At 38.3% G+C, this 15,374-nt stretch overlaps 3 protein-coding genes across 3 annotated transcripts in view; 1 reads left to right on the top strand and 2 right to left on the bottom strand.

Annotated features, from left to right (window-relative positions):
• Nucleotides 1-1,100: 1,100 nt before the first annotated feature.
• LOC104804645 lies at nt 1,101-2,690 on the bottom strand. Its single transcript, XM_010528987.1, has 3 exons — nt 2,560-2,690; nt 1,639-2,148; nt 1,101-1,453 (listed from the first exon to the last, which is right to left on the bottom strand). The coding sequence occupies exons 1-3, from the start codon at nt 2,688-2,690 to the stop codon at nt 1,288-1,290; spliced, it is 807 nt and encodes a 268-aa protein (XP_010527289.1). The 3' UTR covers nt 1,101-1,287.
• LOC104804573 (glutamyl-tRNA(Gln) amidotransferase subunit B, chloroplastic/mitochondrial-like) lies at nt 2,507-11,420 on the bottom strand. Its single transcript, XM_010528882.1, has 8 exons — nt 10,693-11,420; nt 10,286-10,495; nt 9,972-10,112; nt 9,664-9,867; nt 3,544-3,741; nt 3,371-3,439; nt 2,974-3,090; nt 2,507-2,880 (listed from the first exon to the last, which is right to left on the bottom strand). Exons 1-8 carry the CDS (start codon nt 11,326-11,328, stop codon nt 2,803-2,805), a joined length of 1,653 nt encoding a protein of 550 aa, XP_010527184.1. The 5' UTR covers nt 11,329-11,420; the 3' UTR covers nt 2,507-2,802.
• A 3,630-nt stretch (nt 11,421-15,050) lies between these two features.
• The window catches only part of LOC104804572 (myb-related protein 305-like), a 1,482-nt gene continuing 1,158 nt past the window's right edge, over nt 15,051-15,374 (top strand). The window contains exon 1 of the mRNA XM_010528881.1: nt 15,051-15,307. Within this exon, the coding sequence (XP_010527183.1) occupies nt 15,172-15,307 (136 nt within the window). The 5' untranslated portion in view covers nt 15,051-15,171. The remainder of the gene's footprint in view (nt 15,308-15,374) is intronic.

Raw genomic sequence — 15,374 nt, 5'->3', positions numbered from 1 at the left:
TTCCTGCAAGAACTCTCTAAGGTCCGTGACATAACCGGTTTTCTAAACTGGACATATTACTGCAGAAACCGGGTATATTACTGTAGAAACTCTCTTGGACCAGTGATATAACCGGTTTGAAAACCGGGCATATTACTGCAAGAACTCTCTAGGGTCTGTGACATATACCGGCGAAAACCGGGCATATCACTGCAAGAACTCTCCAGGTTCTGTGATATAACCCGTTCGAAAACCGGGTATATGAACTCACTTGGGTCAGTGGCATAACCGATTTGAAAACCGGGTATATTACTGCAAGAACTCTCTAGCGTCTGTGACATGGTTCGAAAACCGACCTCAAGGGACTCTCTTGCGTTTGTGACATAATCGGTTTGGAAACGGGGCATATTACTGCAAGAACTCTCTTGGGTCTGTGACATAACGGGTTAAGGGCAGAAGCTGCAGCCATGTAGGTTGAAGCTAAGTAGATCTGCCCTTCCTTGTGCAGTTGGTGCTCTGATCACGGAGGAATCGATACAAAAGGTAAAAAATCGAAGGGAGAAACTTTTTTGTCGTTGCTTTACACAATGATCCTTGGTTTCTGTAGAATTCGGTCGTAATTTAGGGGGGTAGTAGAAGCCATGTTGTCGGTTTAGTGGAAGATGAAGCCCGTTAGAAGCCGACATGGATAGGAACCAGTTTGCTCAGCAAATGTCGGGGTTGTCTCTGTAATGGTAGATTTTTTTCTCTCACAAATAGAATTTAGGGTTGGACGTGCTGACATGATCCTTTGGAAGAAATTTGGGGGACCTATGATCATATTGTAATTTGTGCTTCCGGTAGCAGAAGCACATGAACACGAGATAAGAGAAAGAACAAGGACAGGAAATGCTGTCCAAGATGGTAACTTGTGTATTGATTATGCATTGTTGATTGGCCAAATGGAATCTTTTTTTTTTTTTTGTATTTGAGGTCAGTTTGCAGATAGATCTTGTGAATGCTGATTTGGAAGCAAAGGATAATATGAGGAAAGCTGATAAGGAAGAGGGTAAGGGGTGTGGTTTTCTCCTTCCTTCTCTCAGCATTTGCTTATGAATTTGGCATTCTCTGTTCATTAGTCATTAGAGGAAAGCCCGGGCCTAACTGTTAGATATTTACAGCTTACCACTTTTGTGGTCGGGAACGAAGATGAAAAGGGAACATGAAACTCTTCCTTGTTAGAATGCAGAGAGGAAAGAAACAGGACTGGTAGTCTCTTTGTCATCACAACAAACAAGTAATCATAAGCTAGCAGCTTGGGCCGTCAAATCATGCCAATAGCCAGAAGTTCTTGTGGGTCTTGGAGTTGAGGACGTAGCCTCCGTTCTGACCTTTCTTCTGCACCCCGACACAAGTGCACCTGCTGTTCTCGATCAAATACTCTGCCGTGTCTACGCCTTTCGAACCTCTTAGAGACCCACCAGGCCGCCTAGATCTGTCATCCAACAACACCGTCGATCTCATTCTCTGTCTTTTTATCATGGTAGTAGCCCTCCTCATGCATATGTTTTCTTTCTATTTAAATGCATATGTCATGTGATTTTTCATGGTTATGATTGAGATGGATAGCTGATATTTCGATCTTTTCGCGTTGATGGCAAGGGGTAGAAGGGAACATACCCTAGAATGGCTGACGAGAGAGTTCGGCGTTGGCCAATGATGATGATGTCAATGCCGAGCTTTTCGCCTAGAAAAAGGATGGTGGCGGCTTTGGAGCATTCCACCGGGAAGCACTCTGCACGGACACGCACCTTAGGCTGAGCTACCTCGCATATCCGCTTCATCTGCTCGAGAAAATGCACATCCCCTTGGCCAATCTCGGAGGCTAAGGCTGAAACAGCTGCAGCTGCGTTGAAAGATGTCGAAGGAGAAGAAGAAGAAGAAGAGAGGGAGCTCGGTAATCTGAGGAAACTCGAGAAGGTATTCTTCCAAGAGGAGGTGGCAGAATTCTCGACGTGGACGAGGATGAGCTCGTCCTGATCAAGCACGGCGTGTGAGAGAGCGTATTGGAGAGCGGCTGCCGATCTCCCCCCATTATCTTCCGAGCCTGTTGAACTGGCGGCGGTGCTCGGCCGTTTTCCATTCCCCCTGTCTCTGCCTCCTCTGTCTCTCTGTCTATATCCCCAAGGTCTGATATATCAGCACCATTTCCATGGCTTTTCAAAAGGGCGTTTCTTGGATTTGGACAGAGATCGGGAAATTAGGACATGAAAGGTCAAGATCCGTTGCTTTCACACGGTTTGGTGTTTTGTCATGTTCATCCCTAAAGCCGTTGATCAACACTTGACCGTTTGTTTTTCTCCTTGTTCCTTCTCCGCTTCTTAGAAGAAACGTGGGGAGAGATTATGAAGGATGATCGGTGCTGCTTTGTTTCAGGATTTTGTTCGCTTGTTTTTAGGAGACAGAACATTAATCCATCATTCTGTACTAAATTTTCGTATAAATACATAATTTATTGTATGGAACTTATAAGCTTTTGAATTTTTTATTTTTTTATAAAATATTTTAAAAAAAGAATGGGATAATACAGGAACATACTACTTCAAGAACATTACATCCCCAACCACAAAGCCGAGAAAATCATAGCTCCGAACAACAACAATGGCCACAACAACATCTGACTCAGAACTTGAAGATGATCCGAAAACTCGTGGAAAAAAACGCTCAATCATCGATCGAAAGGCAGTGCCTTTACGGGATTTTTGAGTATATCCCCATCCGGGTTTTGATCATATGATCCACTCTAATGCTGAAAGCATCAAAGTGAGTAACAAGTTGAAGTGTTCAGTTGGTGTTGAGCTTTTCCAGGAGGATTTTGTTCAGCAACCCGGGATTGGCCTTGCCTTTCGACATCTTCATCACCTAAACAAAGAGGCACGAATTCACGGTGAATACTGTAATCGTTACAAGTTTGAAGAGGTCGGTCCAAGAAAATGCTGTTATCTTCTATTGTACCTGGCCAGCGAAGTAGCCTTGCAGCTTGGTTTTCCCGGCACGATACTGCTCGAGCTGCTTTGGACTCTCAGAGATCACCTCGTCAATCATTTTCTCGATTTCCAAAGGATCGGTTATCTGCAGGAAAACTTTCCAACTCATTTGAACATACACTAGCCAGAGGAAATCTCATTGACAAAATCGAGCATTATATATCATTCTTTAGTTCTTCGTCGGGTAACTTGTATCATAATGTTGCCCAACACCAATATCACCAGCAAATTTATAGATTCCTTCTTTGCTAAAGCTTCAAGAATTCATTTTTTTTCCATAAAAACGGCAAAGAGGGCAAACATGTTTTTTTCTCGGGATCTATTCATCTGTGGACAAGTTTTTGTGGATTAGCATATGAACTTGCCTGAACTAAGTCTTTGTCCTTTATTATTCCTTTGACAGTCCCACCTTTGGCCAACAGCTCAAACAGTATCTGCAAAAAATGAAAAATCCTTGAAACTGCATCGACACGCGTTACAAATTCTACGTAACAGTTAACATAGAAACGGCATCGGTATGATGGAAAATACGTCTGACCTCCTTCCCGATCTTTCCACTAATGGTTCCATCTTTTATTGCGGCTATGAGTTCGGATAACTCTTGAGGAGTAAGCTTAATATCATTCATGGAAAGCTTTTCATTTTTCAAGTAGGCAGCAATATCTCCCATAATCCAGTTTGCCGCCAGCTTCACTTCAGCGCCTTTGGCAATGACCGCATCAAAATACTCTGCAACCTAAGAAATTCATTCCAAAAAAAAAAAACGAAATTCGCCTTAGCTATACTATGCCAAATACATTCAAGAAAAGGATTCTGATAAGTATTTCAGGGTTTACGTCAGAGGCAGGAAGAGAGGAAAAGAAGCAGTAAATGGTGAAGATCAAGAGGAAGGAGCTGAAGAAGTGGCTGAAGAAGGAGCTGGAGGGATAAGAGAGGGGAGCTGAAGCAAGAAGGAACAGCTGAAGAGAAAGGTACGCTGCTATTAGATTTGTTTGTTTGTGTATAAGGATAGTATATGTTGATTGTGTTTGTTGCATAGTTGGTTAGTAGTTGTGAATAAACAGCTGTATTGTCTGTTATGGTTAGGAATATGGTTAGCTGTTAGTAATTCTGTTAGGATGGGATTGTATAAATAGTGTAGAGAAGGGATTGAAGGGTTTTTAGGCAATTTCTAGTACAGAATTGTAAGGGGAAGAGAGTGGGGACCTCTCTCTAATCAAAGTCATCCATCGTGTACCTGTTTTCGGTGATCAATAAAGCTGGGCAGTTCTTCTCCAGCTGAGGAATCCGAGGTCTGGACCATAACAAATTGGTATCAGAGCAAGTCTCATCAATGACGAAGACCAACGCGCAAATAAGAGAACAATTGGAAGGAAGAGCCATGGACAGAGGTGAAAGAATCGATGAAACAAGGGTGGAATTACAGAGACAACACGAAAAGATGGAAGAGTTACAGAAGCAGTGTTCTAAAATGGTCTACCTGGAGAAACAATGCGCAAGGATAGATTCGATGGAGGTAATGCTATCAAAAATATGTCAAATGCTGGCTGGTAGCCAGGATCGGCAGGAATTTGACAGAAACGTGAAGCCACAAGCGAGTAATCATCAGCAGAATTCGCAAGGGAATCGCGAGGCAATTCCAGATGCGACATGCAATCCAGAATCAGAAGAAGGAAACAATCAAGCACAAGGAGGTGATCAAGAGGCGAGAAACGCGACACATCGAACAGAGGGAGATAGTGACAAGTATCAACAAGATCGATTCACTGGAAGCTGCAGTACACACTTCAAGAGGATCGAGATGCCAGTATTTGAGGGAACAAATGTGAATGCATGGATCATAAGAGCTGAAAGGTATTTCTCAATGGGACAATGTTCAGAAAATGAGAAACTGAGGTTAGCTGCTATGTGCATCGATGGACATGTATTGAGCTGGTATGACTATCAGAATGGGAAGAAACCATTTAAGGATTGGGCAGACGTGAGAGAAAGGATAACAAGAAGATTTGGTGGAAGGAAGCTGGGCTCACCTTTCGACAGACTACTGTCATTGAGACAAACAGGTACGGTAGAAGAATACTTGTGTGAGTTTGAAGAATTATTAGCTCAGGTACCTCATACTCCTGAAGAAATGGTAGAAAGTACATTCAAAAATGGATTGAAACCAGAGATATTGGAGATATTACAGATTTTCCGACCTAAAGGCATGGAAGAAATAGTGGATGTGGCACTGAGCATTGAAGGCAGCAAGCTAAGTGCGGTGTGTGGAGGAAAAGGAGGTAGTGATGGAAAGAACTGGAGGACGGGATATACAGGCTCATCATTCAGAACAGTTTCAGTACCTACTGAAAACCAGAAATACCAGAACCAATCATACAGGAGCAATTTTCAAGAAAGAGGAAGACAGATCAATGGAGGAAAAGGACCAAAAGAGGAGGGTGGAGTTCAAGAAAAGAAATCAACATTCAAAAGAATGTCTGATGCTGAATTTGAAGAGAAAAGGAAGAAGGGATTATGTTTCAGGTGTGATGAGAAGTTTTTTGTGGGACACAGATGCAAACAGAAGGAGTTACAAGTGATTTTGGCTGAGGAAATAACAGAAACAGGGGAGGAACTGGAGGAAGAGCAGGATAATGAAGCAGGAAACAGAGAGGACGAGGGAGAGTTTGCTGAGCTATCACTCAACTCAGTAGTGGGGTTAACTTCACCAAAAACACTGAAGATCCGAGGATCAATAGAAGGCCAGGAAGTAGTTGTATTGATTGACAGTGGAGCCACTCATAACTTCATATCCTTGAAGTTAATGAAGAAGCTGAAATTAAGACCTGAAGGTAACACTCAATTTGGAGTATCTTTGGGAACAGGTATGAAGGTAAAAGGAAAAGGGATTTGTAAGGCAGTACATTTACAATTACAGCAGATAGAAGTAGTAGAAGATTTCTTACCACTGGAATTAGGAAGTGCTGATTTGATTCTGGGAGTACAGTGGCTACAGAAGCTGGGAAAAGTTCAGATGGATTTTCAGGATCTGGAGTTGAAGTTCAATCAAGGCACATCATGGGTTACAGTAACAGGTGATCCTACTCTACATAGTTCATTGGTAACCCTGAGATCATTGATCAAATCAGTTTGTGATGGAGATCAGAGCTACTTAGTTAAGCTGGAAACATTAGAAGAGCAAGTGGGGGTTGATTCAAATCTTCCGGAGAAGTTACAGGCAGTGCTGGAAGAGTTTGGGCCAGTGTTTGAAATCCCTACTGAATTACCACCAGAAAGGGGTAGAGAGCATCCAATTAATCTCAAAGAAGGAACAGGTCCTGTAAGTGTCAGACCTTATAGATACCCCCATGCACACAAAGAAGAGATTGAGAAACTAGTGAAGGATATGTTGAAGGCAGGCATAGTGAGACCGAGTCAGAGTCCTTTTTCAAGTCCAGTATTACTAGTTAAAAAGAAAGATGGTAGCTGGAGGTTTTGCATCGATTACAGGGCACTGAACAAGGTCACAGTGTTGGACAAATTCCCTATACCAATGATAGACCAATTGTTGGATGAATTACATGGAGCAAGGGTGTTTTCAAAGTTGGATTTGAGATCAGGGTACCATCAGATCAGAATGAAGACAGAGGACATTCCCAAGACAGCATTCAGAACACATGATGGACACTATGAGTTTTTAGTAATGCCTTTTGGCCTTACTAATGCTCCAGCAACATTCCAAGCATTAATGAATGAGATTTTCAGACCTTACCTAAGGAAGTTTGTGTTAGTATTTTTTGATGACATTCTGGTATACAGCTGCTCACTACAGGATCATGCAACACATCTACAGACGGTGCTAGCTGTATTACAGAAACACAAGCTATACGCTAACAAAAAGAAGTGTGAATTTGGAAGACAACAGATAGACTATCTGGGGCATATAATTTCTCAAGAGGGTGTATCTACAGACCCAGCTAAGACAGCAGCAATGCAAAAGTGGCCAACCCCAAGCAATGTGAAGGAATTAAGAGGATTTCTGGGGCTGACAGGATATTACAGACGCTTTGTACAGAACTATGGCACCATAGCCCGTCCCTTGACAGATCTACTAAAGAAAGATGGGTTTAATTGGTCTGAAGATGCTTCGAGTGCATTTAGGAAACTAAAACAGGCTATGACATCTGCTCCAGTTCTGGGACTACCAGATTTTCGTGAAGATTTTGTGGTTGAAACGGATGCCTCGGGATTTGGCATCGGAGCAGTCCTAATGCAGAAGCATAGGCCAATTGCCTTCTTTAGTCAGGCTCTGTCTGAAAGGGAGAGATTGAAACCAGTATATGAGAGGGAATTAATGGCAGTGGTTCTCTCTATCCAACGTTGGAGACACTACCTATTGGGTAGAAGTTTTCTGGTTTGCACAGACCAGAAAGCCTTAAAATTCTTACTGGAACAACGCGAGGTGAGTATGGAATACCAACGTTGGTTGACTAAACTACTGGGATATGATTTTCAGATTGTTTATAGGCCAGGAGTGGAGAATAAGGCAGCTGATGGCCTGTCCAGAATGCCACACAACACGATTCTGGAACCAACATGTATGGGGTTAGCCATAACTATTCCGAGAAATATACAACTGGTGGAGGTAGAGAAAGAAATTGGGGAAGACAGTGATCTGAAGGAGATAGTCAGCAAGCTGAAGGAAGGGGAAACCAAAGTGGGAAAGTATCATTTGCTACAAGGTATGCTGAGATATAAAAACAGGTTAGTAGTTTCCAAACATTCAAGTTTCATTCCTACAATTCTGGCTGAGTTCCATGACAGTAAGATGGGAGGGCATTCAGGGGTTTTGAGAACATTAAAAAGGATACAGGAGTTGTTTCATTGGGTAGGAATGAAAGCTGATATTAAGAAATATGTAGCTGAATGTGCTGTCTGTCAAAGCCAAAAGTATTCAACTTTGGCTCCAGCAGGTCTCTTGCAACCATTACCGATTCCAGAACACATTTGGGAGGACATTTCAATGGATTTCATTGAGGGCTTACCAAGATCAGCAGGTTATAATGTAGTACTGGTAGTAGTTGACAGATTGAGCAAATATGCTCACTTCATAGCCTTAAAACATCCGTTTACAGCTATGGTGGTTGCTAAGGTTTTTGTACAGGAGGTAGTCAGGCTACATGGGTTTCCAAAATCCATAGTATCAGACAGGGACAAGGTATTCCTCAGCAACTTTTGGTCGGAATTATTTCGGATAGCAGGCACCAAATTAAAGTTTAGTACAGCCTATCATCCACAAACAGATGGACAGACAGAGGTATTAAACAGATGCTTGGAGACATATTTGAGGTGTTATGCTAATGATCATCCCAGGAAATGGATTCAATTTCTGAGTTGGGCAGAGTTTTGGTACAACACTTCGTTCCACACAGCATTACAGTCCACACCATTTCAGATTGTGTATGGAAGAGAACCACCTACATTACTGAAATATGAGGAGGGATCTACTTCTAATTTTGAACTGGAAAAAGCACTAAGGGAAAGGGATAGAATGATATTGGAGATCAAGCAGAAACTTCAAGCAGCTCAACAGAGAATGAAAGTATCAGCTGATAAAGGGAGGCGAGATCTGACATTGACAGTAGGGGAGTGGGTTTATTTGAAAATCAGACCATACAGGCAGAACACTCTGGCAGCAAGGAGTAATCAGAAGCTAGCTGCTCGATATTATGGCCCTTTTCAAATAGAAAGCAGGATGGGAGAGGTAGCATATAAACTAAAGTTACCTAAGGGGTGCAACATTCATCCTGTATTTCATATTTCACAGCTTAAAAAGGCTTTGGGAGGTAACATCCAACCAAACCAATTACCAAGGCAGTTGACAAGAGATCTGGAACTACAAGTTCAGCCGAAAGACATCAAGGATTCCAGGTATACTAAAGAGGGTCGGTTGGAAGTTTTGGTTGAATGGCAGGATTTACCAGAACATGAGAGTACATGGGAAGTGGCTGAAGATTTCAACAAGCAATTTCCTAGCTTTCAGCTTGAGGACAAGCTGAGACAGAAAGGGGGGAGTATTGATAAGTATTTCAGGGTTTACGTCAGAGGCAGGAAGAGAGGAAAAGAAGCAGTAAATGGTGAAGATCAAGAGGAAGGAGCTGAAGAAGTGGCTGAAGAAGGAGCTGGAGGGATAAGAGAGGGGAGCTGAAGCAAGAAGGAACAGCTGAAGAGAAAGGTACGCTGCTATTAGATTTGTTTGTTTGTGTATAAGGATAGTATATGTTGATTGTGTTTGTTGCATAGTTGGTTAGTAGTTGTGAATAAACAGCTGTATTGTCTGTTATGGTTAGGAATATGGTTAGCTGTTAGTAATTCTGTTAGGATGGGATTGTATAAATAGTGTAGAGAAGGGATTGAAGGGTTTTTAGGCAATTTCTAGTACAGAATTGTAAGGGGAAGAGAGTGGGGACCTCTCTCTAATCAAAGTCATCCATCGTGTACCTGTTTTCGGTGATCAATAAAGCTGGGCAGTTCTTCTCCAGCTGAGGAATCCGAGGTCTGGACCATAACAGATTCCATAGGTTCGAAAAAGATAATGTCAAGTACTTTAATAGGGTGTAATGAAATTTGAATAACGTCGAGGTATGTTCAGACCGTCAAGAATATATGTAGGACTTACACTTGTGTCATTTGCAAGGAAAAGCACGTCCTGCATGCTTAGGCCCATTCTCTCATACCGCCTGCGTATTGCCTCGGGAAGTTCGGGTAAGGAATTACGGATGCCATCAACATATTCTTGGGTGAGAATCACTTCCGGGAGATCTGGTTCCGGGAAATATCGGTAATCAGCAAGACCTTCTTTTTTCCTCATCGTAACTGTTTTCTGAACATTATTGAAAATTCCTACACAGATTAACAGATGGTAATAACAAAAGGAAAAAAAATTGCTTAACTTGGAACAGAATGAAATTATGATTTAGCGAGAACCTGAGCGCCTTCTTCCCAGAGTCGGGTTTCGGATACGATCTGGTCACTTTGGCCCTGGCTATACAGAAGTGCCTGTCTAGCTATCTCAAAGTCAATTGCTCTGTTAATTGATGAAAATGAATTCAAATTCTTTATTTCCACCTGCAAAAAGGAATCCAAGATCAATCCAGCAACCATTTGAGGAAAAAAAAACCCCGCAAGTAGTCAGCCAATGATGCATATTGTCGCCAGTCCTTTGAAGGTAATCCATCCTACTGAGGAAGAATCGATGAATGATAAGGAAGTGAAAATTCTGCAATGGAAGAACTATTGACCTTGGTGCCAAACTCAGGTTGCCCGACTGGACGGATGGATACATTTACATCACAGCGAAGAGAACCTTCTTGCATATTCCCATTGCTAATTCCCAAGTACCGAACAATCCGTTGAAGTTCACAAGCATACTCTGCGGCTTCGATCCCATTTCTCATATCAGGCTCAGAAACAATTTCAAGCAATGGAACTCCGGCTCTATTCAAATCCACCTGCACAATATGGCAGGACACATAACATTAGCAAGAGCCAAAACATGATCAATTCAATTCGTTAGAATATGTTTAATGCAGAGAGCTAAACCCTGAAACCTAAACCCCTAATGGGAGCAAAAGCATCCTAAATTCAGAACTGGGAATATAACACAGATAACGCATCCAGAACATAAAAAAGATGAGAACTTTCAGGCCTGAGAGTAATCTTCATTGTCTGAATGAAGTAGCTTGCCAGCATCCTCCTCCATATGAACCCTGGTGATGCCAAATCTCCTATGCCCACCACCGAATTCTACAGGAAGATCCAAATCAACATATCCACCGGATGCAATAGGGATATCGAACTGAGAAATTTGGTATCCCTTGGGAAGATCAGGATAAAAGTACTGCTTCCTGTCGAATTTTGACTTCAAAGACAGCTTGCAATTCAATGCAAGACCCAATTTAACAGCAAATTCGACAACTTTGGAGTTCAAAACTGGCAAAGCACCAGGCAAACCCATGCAAACGGGGCAAACGCCGGAGTTCGGTCGTGACCCATAACTGTAAGGACAACCGCAAAACGCCTTGGTGAGCGTAGAGAGCTGAACATGAGTCTCTATACCAATTACGGCCTCGTAATCTCTCAGAATCTGATCAAGCTTGTCGCTTTTCTGGTTTCTCTGTGAAACCCCAGTTTTCGGCGGCTGTTTCTTCTCCTGGGTCGCCGTCTGAGTCCGACAACACCTAACGGAGAAGTTCAAAACTCCATTGTTCCTCCGTCTGAACAACAAAGTCCCCAAAACTGAGAACTGGTTCGGATGAATTGTTCCAAACAACGTAGTAGCCATCTTTAACGATGTTCATATATCAGAGACGAGAGATTATATTCATGAATCGCAGAGAACAGAGAAAAAAAAGGAGCGGCAAGGAAATGAGTAGATGCAAACTTAAGAGAGTGGATAGTCATTTGTCGCTTCTCGCAGCCTTGCGTTTTTCTTTCTTTTGTAATATCATGTTATGCCCCTGTACTTTTAATCCAACGCATATAAACCCGTTTAGTTTTAAAATTGCATAATAGCCCCTGCCATCCTCATTACAAACGTTTAGTTCGTGACTTCGTGTCAAGGAACCAAGACTAGTACTCCGAAATCAATAAATCAAATGCATATACTACGAAATCACGTTCTTAAGAACGTAATTATTGCGTTCATATTAAAAATATTCATACAGTTTAAAATTATATGACCACATCACTAATAGCTGTAAAAAAAATTTTAAGTGGATATATCATGATATGTGGAAACTAACATTCATTTTTCTAAATTATGTCAAATTTATAAAGAAATTTTTTTTAATGTTACCGGGGACACATGTCCCACTCATTACAACGTAGGTCTACGAATCATCATCATATATTAGTCACACTGATCACAAAAAATAAATTAAAAAAGATATGGTCTGAAGTCAATATAACAAAACAAAAGTAATTTTGATATTATATCCCTTAACCTAATAACAAATTTGTTGATTAAAATATGTATCATTTAAAAAGGAAAAATATGGTTGGATCATGGTCATTTATACACAAAATAACAAAAATATACTATTTTGTAACCGATAGTATTATTTTTCTAAACTATTATTTACTAATTAATAGACAAAAAAATAATATCCGCCAAGAGTTTTGATCTAAATATGGTATTTCGAAATTAAAATATATCATCGTCGTCGTCGTCACTAATTTGTCTCTTGCCTTAATATCCAAATACAAAAGTCATTAGTTTTTTTTTTTTTTTAATTATAACCCTAAATTTTCAAACTCAAATAAATTTTTTTTTTTGGATGATTAGTGGATAAAGATGTTTGGAGTTGTTCTTGGGCCTAATGCTAATCATAGAAATTAACCATAAAGTTGTGTTTTGGTCCGGCCCAAATATATATATTCACATAAAAAAGCATAATTAAAACTATTTTATAATTTTCAAAAATCCACCCGGCCAGAAATGCTATCTTTATCATATGACAAAACAAATAATAAAACAAAAATTAAGATTTAACCCCAAAATATATAATATATTTTATTGATTCTCTAAGATTTTTCGTCTATAAAGTGATCACCCATTCCCCGTCCTTAGATATGCATCATCATATTTATATATTTAACGATTTAAAACATATTTAATCGAAAACGAATAGTTTTTCCAACTGAAGTTATATATTTAAGATTTAAATAATTACGAACGTATATTTATTAATTTTGGGAATAAAAAGATTCTAGAAGATAATTAGCGATGGCAAGTACAAGTACGCAACATGCACTTTCAATTAAGATAGGAACAAAAATAAAATAGACCAAAAAAAAAACTATCGTAGAATCGTGCAACCTTTATCTTGTTCTACATTGAAAAGCCGACCTAAAAGTAAAAACTAGTGGAAATTAAATATATATAATAATATTGCATTATTAATAGAAAGAATAAAATAAATATTAGGAGCTTTTTCTTATTATATATATTGTACATACTTTTTTTAATATAAAAAGTAAATCTTTGGAAAATCAATTGGGGCATGCAAATGCTTAGATGATAAACATGTTCTGTTTTGCAGTACAAAAGTGACTTTAATTAATTAGAGAAAATTCCGTACGAAATAGTTGATGAATAAATTGCTTAGATGGAAAATAAGCAACAAATGAAACATAAAAAAATATTGATTAAACAAATTATTAGTGTCTAATCAGGAGATTAAGGAATTGTTTATGGATAATCAGTTAAGCGATATTGCTGACGTATGGGCCACGCGTTTGCGTCCCTTGTCTCGGAGCCGTTGAAATACTCAACTTTTGCAAATCTTTGATATTTCGTTAAAAAAAACATATTTATTAATAAAAAAAGTCACATATAAATACTTATTTTTCTATAAAAATCTCAAATAAATATTTGAACTATAAAATTTGTATATAAATATCTGAATTTTTAAAAATTTTTATATAAATACCTACATTTTTGAAAATTTTCAAATAAATCCAAATTTTAAGTATTTTTCAAATAAAATTAGTAAATACTTTAACGGATTTTGGGTTTATTTAAATATTTTTAAAAGTTTAATATTTTTATAGAATTTTTATAAAATTTAGATATTTATATGGAAGTTTTATAGTTTTTTATAATTCGGTGAAAATTTTATAGTTTATATATTTATTTGGGATTTTTATAAACATTTAGGTATTTATATGTGAATTTTCCTATCAAATATTCACCATGACAAAAAAAATCTAACTACAATGTTTTAGAAATATTCCCATTTAAATTATGAGAACTACTCATATAATATACATTTATCGCGCATTTAATCGAATCAAATGATAGATAAAGCGGGCTTCAATAAATCTCATCCAAAAGTATTATTTGGATCATCAATTATATACATTTGATTATTTGGATCATCAATTCGGTTATATTCATTATTCCTTTAACATTAATTGGTGAATTATATTCCGTCTTCAAATCATTAAATTGGACTTACTTCGCCATTACGTTTCATTTGTTTGCTCATTTTCCATCTAAATTAACCAAATTCTACAACACAAATGATTAAGTATTTTGTCTTGAGGATAATGGAAACATGCCATAAATCTTAATCATATCATATTGCTTTAATTCCTATTTTTTTTATTGACTTTAAAAACTATAAATCATTGATCACGTATAGTTTTCAATCATTAAAAATGTTATGTATATATAACCAATAGCATATCTAAAAAAACATCACTTGAATTCCATTTATTTAATATAAATAGTAAAAGAATGAAAGAATAGAAGATATTAAGATAACTTTTCTTAAATTTAAAATATAAACTTGTGTGTGTGTGTAATTATATATATAAATTTTAAAAAAATAGTTATGTTGAGAATTGTATTTAATTTTTTTATATCATAAAAGAAAAGATTGCGAGCTATAACTAATTTTATCTATTTATTAAATTTGTTAGATTAGACTACGAAGAAAACCATGTGATGCGACAATTCATGTGGAGAGTATATAGAGTTATGCGAGTGTACTAAAATTTATATTTTTATATAAATGAGTTTTAACATATATATATATATATAACTTGAAATATATTTAGAAAAATAATTAAGTTTTTAGATAATAATTTTATTACAAAAAAAGTTTTAAATAATAAAATATAAATTTACAAAAAATACCACAATTTTTTCATCATTCTTTATGTTTGAGTTTTTTTCGTGTTAATAAATTTAGGTAAACAAAAAAAAATCTATAATCAGATACCATGAGATATTAACACATATTTGAATCACTCCTACACACTTTTCCCCTAAAATATCTTTTTTTTAGATTAACCATATCAATCAACGGACATGATTGTTCTTGGTTGATATAATAAGGGAAATAGTATATTGAATTTTATTTCTTTTGGTTATTGAGAAAAAGACAACCTTTGAAGTCTAGAGATAGAGAGAAGTGGTGGACCCATAGGGCACTTTTAAGTGGATATATAAACGGGGAAAGGACTGGGAAATAGGGTAACCAAAGGACAGAACACGGCATAAGCACAAACACACACACAAAGATTGGTCCAAAACACAAATCTTTGTCCTAATAAAACAATTTGTCTTTGATCTTATAGGCATACAAAGAGTACTCATTCGTTGAGTTGAAGAAGGAGGATGAGTTGGGGAATGATGGGTACTGTGGAAGAAGGTTGGAGGAGAGGTCCATGGACCGCCGAAGAAGACGAACTTCTCATTCAGTACGTTAGGGTTCATGGTGAAGGCCGTTGGAACTCTGTCGCCAAGCTTGCAGGTTCTCTCTCTCTCTCTCTCTCTCTCTCTCTCTCTCTCTCTCTCTCCCCCCCCCCCCCCCCCCCCTA

Source organism: Tarenaya hassleriana, unplaced genomic scaffold, assembly GCF_000463585.1.
Source record: "Tarenaya hassleriana unplaced genomic scaffold, ASM46358v1 Cleome90, whole genome shotgun sequence".
NCBI lineage: Eukaryota > Viridiplantae > Streptophyta > Magnoliopsida > Brassicales > Cleomaceae > Tarenaya > Tarenaya hassleriana.
Note: the sequence above shows the minus strand (reverse complement) of the source record. Positions and strands in the feature narration are given on the sequence as shown.

Excerpts from the sequence above, each read along its gene's own strand:
- LOC104804573 (XM_010528882.1), bottom strand. The coding sequence starts at position 11,328 with ATGGCTACTACGTTGTTTGGAACAATTCATCCGAACCAGTTCTCAGTT. Across the intron at positions 10,113-10,285 it reads AACCTGAGTTTGGCACCAAG|GTGGAAATAAAGAATTTGAA; the intron begins GTCAATAGTTCT and ends TCCTTTTTGCAG. Across the intron at positions 3,091-3,370 it reads AGGACAAAGACTTAGTTCAG|ATAACCGATCCTTTGGAAAT; the intron begins GCAAGTTCATAT and ends GTTTTCCTGCAG.
- LOC104804645 (XM_010528987.1), bottom strand. The coding sequence starts at position 2,690 with ATGATTGAGCGTTTTTTTCCACGAGTTTTCGGATCATCTTCAAGTTCT. Across the intron at positions 2,149-2,559 it reads GGGGATGTAATGTTCTTGAA|ACCTTGGGGATATAGACAGA; the intron begins GTAGTATGTTCC and ends CTGATATATCAG. Across the intron at positions 1,454-1,638 it reads CTCTCGTCAGCCATTCTAGG|ATCTAGGCGGCCTGGTGGGT; the intron begins GTATGTTCCCTT and ends GTTGGATGACAG.